The 10620-nt window shown below is 39.6% G+C and overlaps 1 protein-coding gene across 1 annotated transcript in view; it reads right to left on the reverse strand.

The window, feature by feature from the left end:
• roraa (RAR-related orphan receptor A, paralog a) overlaps positions 1-10020 on the reverse strand; it is a 306708-nt gene extending 296688 nt beyond the window's left edge. The window contains exon 1 of the mRNA XM_031801701.1: positions 9714-10020. Coding sequence (XP_031657561.1) covers positions 9714-9867 — 154 coding nt within the window. The 5' untranslated portion in view covers positions 9868-10020. The remainder of the gene's footprint in view (positions 1-9713) is intronic.
• Positions 10021-10620: the final 600 nt, after the last annotated feature.

A 10620-nucleotide genomic window follows, 5' to 3' on the forward strand; every position in this document is an offset into this window, starting at 1 on the left:
TTGACCCAAGTTAAACAATTTAAAGGCAATGCTACCAAATACTAATTGAGTGTATGTAAACTTCTGACCCACTGGGAATGTGATGAAAGAAATAAAAGCTGAAATAAATCACTCTCTACTATTATTCTGACATTTCACATTCTTAAAATAAAGTGGTGATCCTAACTGACCTTTTACTAGGATTAAATGTCAGGAATTGTGAAAAACAGAGTTTAAATGTATTTGGCTAAGGTGTATGTAAACTTCCGACTTCAACTGTAAGAGCCCATTTGGTTCAAGCATGTGCGAGCAAGGAGGCATACAAACCTGACTCAGTTACACCAGCTCTGTCAGGAAGAATGGGCCAAAATTCACCCAACTTATTTTGGGTAGCTTGTGGAAGGCTACCCAAAACATTTGACCCAAGTTAAACAATTTAAAGGCAATGCTACCAAATACTAATTGAGTGTATGTAAACTTCTGACACACTGGGAATGTGATGAAAGAAATAAAAGCTGAAATAAATCACTCTCTACTATTATTCTGACATTTCACATTCTTAAAATAAAGTGGTGATCCTAACTGAGCTTTTACTAGGATTAAATGTCAGGAATTGACCCAAGTTAAACAATTTAAAGGCAATGCTACCAAATACTAATTGAGTGTATGTAAACTTCTGACCCACTGGGAATGTGATGAAAGAAATAAAAGCTGAAATAAATCACTCTCTACTATTATTCTGACATTTCACATTCTTAAAATAAAGTGGTGATCCTAACTGACCTTTTACTAGGATTAAATGTCAGGAATTGTGAAAAACAGAGTTTAAATGTATTTGGCTAAGGTGTATGTAATCTTCCGACTTCAACTGTAAGAGCCCATTTGGTTCAAACACGGAAAAAGGGAGGAACCTTCCCACTAGCTATGATTGGCTGAGATAATGGATGGGCTAGACTTGCTGAGAGATGAGTGCAGATTGGTCTGCCATGTAGCACGCTTCTTTCTATAACATGATCTGGTCAGTATATGTAGGTAATCCTTTCTAATGCAGATTTCTTGAAAGATTACACAAAGAACTGCAAGTTTTGAAGTCAGTGGAATGCCCGGTGGAAGCATAGTATGATAGCTAAGGAGATGGAGAAATGTTGGGCTTTCGATTGCAAATATGCGGAGGGAATCATACAGGAGGCTGTTGCATAAAACACCTGTCTCCGGATTACATCTTCAAACTAAGGGCATCCATGGTATCCATGACAAAGACGGAAAAGTGTTCATTCATACGTATATAAGGATAAGAGAGTTTAGCTAGCTACATTTTCAGATATTATTTGTTTCTAATTTTGTCAGAAAGTAGTTTTCAATGCCATTTAAAGCGTACTGTTATCTAGCTAGCTAATGTTAACTGTCTGGCTTGCTCTCGAGCTAACATTACATGTATGATCTGTGTAGTAATATTATTTGTATCTCAGAGCCATTTGCATTGCTAGTTATAGCCTAATGTTACTTAGCTAGCTAACATTGAACATAGTTGCTTAGCTTTAGCTATGTGTAGATTCATGCAGGGTTGTAACATTATGAGCTATGCTTAATTGTTTAGCTAGCTAGCTACATGTCTAAACAAAAGACTCCACTATGCAATTAACCATTTCACTGTAATGTTTACACCTTCTGTATCCTGTGCATGTGACAAATAAAATTAGATTTTATTTGATATAGTCTGTGTTTACGAGAGACAGTAATGTGAACAACAACATGACCTGCACCAAAGTCAAATTAAGATATAATGTTAGGCCAATGAGACAGTATTCATGATCTCCGGTAGAATGCCCTGCTTTTATTTCATCACACTCAAAACCATAAGCTATTTTCTGTAATTAGCTCGCCATTAACTTGTAAATAATGATATTGTTGTGAGCTAATTTTTCTGTAATAATGAATACAAAGTTAAGATGTTGTCAGCTATATGATTATGGTCATTATTTGAACTGGCTAGCCAGCTAAGTTAACGTTAGCTAGCTAGAAAATATTGTTTAGAAAGTTTATTTTAGTTGCCTGGTTTGCTAGATTGACATATACTGAATTCATTTTTAAACAGATGGGTTTATTGGTATTAAAATACACCAGTTATGCTATTTTGGACCACCAGGCTGCTGATATCATGCAGCCTGTCGTTTTTGTGTTTATACGAACGGCAAGTTTGATGTCGGACGACAATAGAATGTTCTTCAAAAGTTAGCTGGCTTGCTTGCTAGCTAACATTGAGACATAAAAATGGTATCCATGAGTTCATCTGACTCTGGGGATAAAAGGTGTGTGTGTGTGTTTCTGTTCAACCAAACAAGATTTTCTGGTTTATCTTCAAGAAGACTCTGCGTTCCAGATACGTGGACGTTTGCTCCAAAACCGCCATAAAAAAAGCCAGACTACGGTTTGCAACTGAACATGGGGACAAAGATCACACTTTTTGGAGAAATGTCCTCTGGTCTGATGAAACAAAAATAGAACTGTTTGGCCATAATGACCATCATTATGTTTGGAGGAAAAAGGGGGTGGCTTACAAGCTGAAGATCACCATCCCAAAAGTGAAGCATAGGGGTGTTAGCATCATGTTGTGGGGGTGCTTTGCCGCAGGAGGGACTGGTTCACTTCACAAAATAGATGGCATCATGAGGGTGGAAAATTATGTGGATATATTTTAGCAACGTCACAAGACATCAGTCAGGAAGTTAAAGCTTGGTCGCAAATGGGTATCCCAAATGGACAATGACCCCAAGCATACTTGTTGTTGCAAAATGGCTTAAGGATAACAAAGTCAAGGTATTGGAGTGGCCATCACAAAGCCCTGACCTCAATCCTACAGAAAATTGCTGTGAAGAACTGAAAAGTGTGTGCGAGCAAGGAGGGCTACAAACCTGACTCAGTTACACCAGCTCTGTCAGGAGGAATGGGCCAAAATTCACCCAACTTATTGTGGGAAGCTTGTGGAAGACTACCTGAAACGTTTGACCCAAGTTAAACAATTTAAAGGCAATGCTACCAAATACTAATTAAGTGTATGTAAACGTCTGACCCACTGGGAACGTGATGAAAGAAATAAAAGCTGAAATAAATAATTCTCTCTACTAAAAACTGAGTTTAAATGTATTTGGCTAAGGTGTATGTAAACTTCTGAATTCAACTGTATATTTTTCTGCATACCTCTTGAGCTGTCTGCATCCTACTGACTGGTGGTTCTTTTTTTAAAGCTTGAAAACCCTAGTTGATATTTTCCCAAAGATTAGAAGACAACTAAATATAATTTATCATGGTTTGCTATGTTATTATATTTTTTCAAATGTTTTTTGTTTGAAAAACATTTACTAAATAGTTTTTGCAATTTGTATTTTATTTTCAGATTTTGTTTACTATAATAACCTTGGTGGGACGACATCGTCAAGGCACTTATTAATGAAGCCGGTGACTGATGTGTTAAACTCCTCAATGTTATCGGATGACAGTATTCCAGTCTGTGCTAGCTGAACAGCCCTTTTTGACTTTTTGCTTGTAACCAGGAATCAGGAGGATAGCGTCATGGTCAGATTTGCCAAAGGGAGGGTAAGGGATAGCTTTGTATGAGTTTCTGTGTGTGGAGTAAAGGTAACATAGAATTTTGTCACCTCTAGTTGGACAGGTGACATTATGGTTAAAATGAGGTCAAACGGATTTCAGTTTCCCTGCATTAAAATAGACGTCCATGAGAAGTGCCGCCTCTGGGTGTAAATGTTCTTGTTTGCCCTATACAGCTTAAGTTCAGTCTTAGTGCCAGCATCGGTTTGTGGTGGTAAATAGACAGCTATGAAAAATAGGTCATAAATAGTATGGTATGTAGCTTATCATGAGGTATTCAGGCGAGCAAAAACTTGAGACTTCCTTAACAAAGAGACACACCCTCCCCCCTCATCTTACCGACCGGTTTTCTGCCGACCGGTTTTCACAATGCATGGAAAAGCCAGGGAGATGTACATTATCCATGTCCTTGTTCAGCCATGACTCCAACGGAGCACGTCCAGTTTGTTCTCTAGTGACTGTACGTTCGCCAACAGAATGGAGGGTAGAGGAGCTTTATTGCATGCTAACGTAGCCTAGTCAGGATGCCAGCTCGTCTGCCTCTTTTGCGTCGTCGCTTCCTCTTTCGAGTCCCGGGGATCAGGGCCAAAGTAAGCAGAACATCCAGAACTAACAGGAACGTGAAAAGCTTCTACCCCCAAGCCATAAGACTGATAAACAAGACTTCTAAAAAGATAATAAAATGGCTACCCACTGCTGCTACTGTCTATTATCTATCTTGTTGCTTAGTCACTTTAACCCTACCTACTGTATATGCTACCTCAATGACATCGTACCTCTGCACATTGACTCGGTACTGGTACTCCCTGTATATATGCAAAATTAAAGGAGAGCCACACACTCTAGGAGCTCAGATGCAATAATTAATAACATCATAATAACATAATATCCATCGTTTCGACAGACAAGCTGTCTTCATAAGGGTATAATGACAAACACTGGGGGGTGACTAGTTTATATCGTTTCAAAGGACACACACAGGTGTCTGTAATCATGGCTGGGTGTGGCCTCATATCATTGGTTAATTCTCAGATATAAAAAATAACATACAAAAAAACATGTTGCGTGTGTCCTTTGACACTACATAAACTAGTCACCCCGCAGTGTTTGTCATTATACCCTGATGAAGACAGCTTGTCTGTCTAAACGTTGGATATTAGGTTATTCAATTATTGAATCTGAGCTCCTAGTGTGTGGTTCTATTCCGCTAGCCAGCACCTCTCCTAAACAGGTGTGTGTTTATTTTGCCTCTAGACTCCCTGTATATAGCCATGTTATTTTTACTCATTGTTGTTATTTGTTATTCACTGTGTATTTATGCCATGTGTACTATTCATATTTTTGCATAAATGTGTCTGCATTGTTGAAAGAGGACCCGTAAGTAAGCTTTTCACTGTTAGTCTACACCTATTGTTTACGAAGCAAGTGACAAATGAAATATGATTCTATTTCTTGGGGAAATACTGTGCATATAGAGACACTTCACAATCAAATGTGCGTCATCCATACATTTAGAATTTTTGTTTTCACTTATGTCTTTAAAGTCTGACTAACACTTTCCATATTTAAACAACTTTGTGTCAGCATTTACCTCAGCATTTACCTCAGTACATACGTTAAATGGACATGTCTTGAACTGTGAACTTTGTATAGGCTAACCCTGACCCTTACCCTGTTTAACAACACAATTTAGCCCTCCAGCTGATACAAAACATGACATGTAGCCAACAACAAGACAGAGGAGTGTGAGGTGTCCCAAGCTAAGTATTAACAACAGGGAGAGACAGAGCCCATTATTACGTCAAGGGCTGTCTGCCAAAAAGAAAGACACACAAACGAGTTGCTCTCCAGGATGTGCATTGACTGTCTGCATGGCGGCTACCTGCTGCTTGGCCCTCCTCAGCGAGCAGAGAACTGTAATCCCTGGTATTTGAGAATGTCATAGCGTCACGAACGCTGCTGTCCAATGGAGTAGTGTGAGGACCGTGCCAGCTCCAGGCTCACAGGATTTGTGAAGAACCTTGTTTAGAGGCCTCCGCTTCCCTTTGCCTCATCCGTCTTCTGTCAGCACAGAGTAAACACATGCCAACCACTCCAGCCCACAGCGCTGCCTCCGTCTGCACAAATAGAACCAATCGGCAGGCTGTGTTGGTGAAGTCCTCTTAAGTGTCTAGAAAGGACTGTTGGAGAGTTTAGTTTGGACTAGCAATATCCGGCCAAAGAAAACTACACAAGTAATGGCACCTATGTTACAAGTGCTGTATATAACTTCAGCCTGCATGACAGACAGGGAACAGCTAACAAAGTTTGAGATAAGTGGTAAGGCAACCTGCACAATCGCCTACTCTTGTGTGATATGGTATGTTGAAGTGTGTGCAATACGTATGAGCATTTTTTAAATGTTTTAATTTCACCTTTATTTAACCAGGTAGGCCTGTTGAGAACAAGTTCTCATGTACAACTGCGGCCTGGCCAAGATAAACGCAAAGCAGTGCAAAAAAAACAACAACACAGAGTTACACATAAACAAACATACAGTATCACTGTCCTACTGAACAATACACCTGCTAGAGTGAGCCTGTTTGCCCTTCACCAAATGACAGCTTTCATAATGTTGCAGTAAGGTAAAAACATGAAAGAAAATTAATTTATCTGCCATGCCAACTGATAAATTATATGGGAAGTCCTGCACTGATGGCAGGTCAGCAGTCTTACCACTATCTTTCCATGGTGGGAAAATGATGTTAAAACAGCACAGCACACTCTGAATATTAAAATCAAGTTTCTAGCCTCAGATACAAGCCTGCACCACAGTAATCCCAGTGTCAATAATGCACTACTCTACTCTTAACTGTTCATTCAAGGCAGTCTCCATAGTGTGATTATGTACAGCATATACAAACAGATGCACAACAGCATAGCTGAGGCTCGTTTAGGGTTAGAAAAGGCAGGAATGAGGCCCTTCAGAGCTTCAGCTTCCCTGTGTAATTCTGAGGCTTCATCCCAACCTACACAGAGGCCGTCAACTTACATAACAAGCCATTAATATTGATTGTTTCCAAATTTGCTCCCCACAAACTGAGGGATCCTGCAATATGAAAATAACACCCTTTCTTCTTTCCACTAATGATATCCACAGACCTTCAAGGCCCGTTCTCTGACCCACTCAAGTCTTCCAGCACAGCTTCTGCTGAAGTAAGCCTTTTCTACTTAAAGGGTATTAGTGCTCAGGGTTAAAACAGTATGTGCATTCTCAGAAATTCCAATACACTGGGTGTGAAAACGGAAAGTGTTCTTCAGTAAGCGTCTGCAGTATTTCAGATGTTGTTTTTTGAGTATATCCTAAAATGCAGTGTCTAAACCCAGCACTGTAATCCTGGAAATGCTTTACATTTTTATTGTTTCACATTGTTGAGTAATCTCATACTGGATTGTGCCACCAACACATAGCAATTATAAATATTTGTAATAATTTCATGCACTGCGGGGAAAATACATGTATCATACTGTATCAAGGTTCAATAAAAAAAATCTGTTTCAGTTTCTACAAAAGCAAAGTTTAAAGGGTTGCACACATCGCACCGAATGTGGATCTCCCGTTCATAAAATCTGTTTGCACATGGTTCGCAAGTACTCTCGGCAGGCAAACTCTACTGGTGTGTTCAAGCACTTAAAGAGCAACTGCCCCTAAAAAGCAACTTCTAATTTTGAAAAATTACTTATGTGGCATAAATATGAGTCAGATACATGTATTCTATTCAAAATTGACTACAAAGTGTAAATAGGATAGCTTTGGTCATCAAGTCAATCTCGTCCAAAACTGATCTTTGCGAGACAATGGGAAAAAAGGGTATGTCATGGAATGAAGGGTACCGTAACAGTTTTACTTGGTTTGGGTTTATTTAAATCCTACCCACATGCCCACAGCTAGCTGCACCCAAGTAATCATCAATTCGGAGCGCAGCTGCACATGACCCGATCGTAATGCCCATGGTCAATTTGGTTTGACATTCGATATCCCTATGGGGATCGACACTAGGGACCGTCAGTGAATTACACAATGTACAAGGGACAATATCACCAGCCGGCTGAAGCTAATTGGCAAAAGCTAGCCTAGGCGACTTCAAGACACAATTACTTGTTACACTATTTTAAGTTATCTAGAAGGGTGAGTGACTGTAACTGTGTACCGTTTTGGCAGATTGCATGTACAAACGCTTGCCACGTGCAAACACACACACACAATAGACACCCATATTAAACCACCCCCCAAGACAACTCTCGTTTGGCTTCAGATATAGTCGCTACATTTCTTAATGACCAAGCCAAAAAAACGAGGCCAAATCAAAAAGTTCAGCCTCCCTGGAAAACAGATAATCAAAGAAATCGCACAAGTTTTGATAACAAACATATATTACTTCATGATTTCATCATATTTGTTACAATTATCTCAAAAGAAACAGCTGGAGAAGAAGAATACAGTAACATCATTAATTGTAGGTTACAAGTAGGCCTGTTATTAAAAACTTGAAAATGTGCTACAGGAGAACTTTTGCCAGCATGCCATACATATTCAAGTTAACTAAATGCCTTCTGGAAGAGGTTTGTCCCACTGAACATTAATACTCCCCCCCCCCCCCCCCCATTCAAAATTCCACAACAAAGCAAAAAAAACTTTTCCCCCCTTTCTTTCTCTCCAGACACTTTAATCCTATGCATACATTGGTGGGGGTGAATATGGGTCAGCAGGTTAAAAGTGTCTAGGAGCCTGACTTCATAAAACAGCCGTCAGATGAACAAGGCTGGGACCGAAATGCCTTCCTAACTACCTGCCTTTGAAATGCCTTCATAACTATCTGCCTTTGCCTGTTATTACATAACTGAGCACTGGCTGGGATCTACTAAATTTAAACAATCTCGTGTTCATGACAAAACATCGTACTCTTCTGCAGCTGGAATACTAAGTGATAAAAAAAAACATTACACTTGTCTTGAACTGTGGAGTCAAGAACGCATCTACAAAGTGAAATATATGTAATGATTTTCGCTCTCTCTCTTTGCGCGCCTCTGTTTATTGCTACCTGTTACATAACCAGCTTACCTTCCACATTCACCATATTAGACTCTAAATATACCGCTTCCGCAGAGGAAATGTGCTCATGCAAACCACAGCGCGATGAATACATTTACATGTAAAATATGTAATTTAGTGTCATAGTAGTATATGAACAAACTGTACTTTGGAGTATTATAGTCTGGAAATATTTCCATTGAACTTGGATGAGTTGAATGGAAGCAGTCTAGAGGGGGTGTGGCTAAACAATGTCTGTAGCCTACTGTACAACACGCACGGTACTCAATCTCACATATTCTTAAGAAATGTATACGGGACCAACACAATCATAGACTTGATTTGATAAGTGACCACAACGTCTATCATGTCAATCATCAGGCAGTTGTCATCTCTTCATGTCCACTACAATGTATCAGAGCTAGCGCGCGCTCGCAAGGGAAGGAAAATCAAATTCCTGCTGCTGATTTGTCTATTTCACAAACACACAAAATTACAGACTATGTTTTCTGTAAATCACTTGCAAATAAATACGACCATAAAATACACGTCCCTTTAGAAGTTGAAGGGGCTGGTGTTCAATATCTTACAGTTTCCCAAAGTTAATTAATATTTAGTAACCTACCATTGTGTAGTATAGCCTAATAAACGTGAAGAACGATAATATTGCGTCGTTGGTGTTCTTGTATTTTAAGGGAATTTTAGGTCCTAATCGACCTGTGTAATTGACTATCCTAACTATAATTGTTCTATTCACAGAGTAATTTGTCTCCCAATGACACATACGACAATGGTTGGATCTCTGTCAGTTGTGCTTGAACACAAGGGCAACACAGAAGCAACTCGCTCATCATAATAAATTTGGCCACTTTACAAATGCAGCGCAATAAGAATGAATCTGTTCCAGTTGGTTTTTACACTATTCAGGTGACGTTATAGACCATTTTTGAGACCTCTATAATTCAAGTTCTCCGTGCAAAGAATTCATTTTGAAGTTTGAGGCATCAATTCGGTAATCAATCAATATTTCTCGTGTTGAGAGATGTCAGCCGCTTACCTCTGTTGGTACTTGAACAGGTCTGCCTTCGAACAGGGGCTGGATGGTCCGCTTTTCGGAGCGTCTCTAGGTTTACCGGGGTTTCCCTGGCCGGTGTAGCCGGCTCAGAGGCGCTGTTGCCCGGGTCGCTTGCTGGATCTGGAGGGGACTCCATGTTGAATTTCAGATTTACTGTTAAACTATTGCAAGGAATTTCACGAAAAGTCTCTATGATTTGTGAGCCGCGAGAGTCCGTCTAGCTATCTATTTTAGAGTAGAAGTAGAACTACGAAATGAAAAAATGCGAGTGTATCTAGAGGTGGGTGTGAAGATTTGATTGTCCATCGGCAGCGCTAGAGAGAGCTTCAGTCATGCAACTGAAAAGGGAAAGGTTGTCAATTTCCGATTAATAGATGTGCAGTAGTGCCTGCGAGTTTATTTCATGGGAATGGCAGTTTGTTGCAGCCAGCTAACGCTTGTATCGAGTTTATCATCCCAATATTCATTTCACATGATAAACTCTGATTGTAGGCTATAGTCTCCCATCAGTCTGTTCAAAATCATTAATAGCCACTTCGAGAAATCTGCACAATCCTGTTCAGTGTTTAAAAGCCTGTCCATCTGTGTAAAAGACTGCTTACAACTTCAACATCCCATAACATTATAGCCTATTTTTAATTTACTGACAATTTTACAAAATCAACATTGACAATTAATATGCCTAGGCTTATGCAACGACAATCAACTCTAGAGAGAAAATAAAGAGAACACGTCCATGCCTGCACAGTCGATGCTATTCAGCTCTTTTTTTTGCTCTCATCACCACCACCAGCACCCCCATCATCATCATCTATATTTTACGGTTTACAGTGTAAAAGCTCAGAGACTCGTGCATAATTGGTAGCACTGGAATTATTTATGCAGCTTT

This window comes from Oncorhynchus kisutch, linkage group LG22 (genome assembly GCF_002021735.2).
Source record: "Oncorhynchus kisutch isolate 150728-3 linkage group LG22, Okis_V2, whole genome shotgun sequence".
In the NCBI taxonomy this organism is placed as follows: domain Eukaryota; kingdom Metazoa; phylum Chordata; class Actinopteri; order Salmoniformes; family Salmonidae; genus Oncorhynchus; species Oncorhynchus kisutch.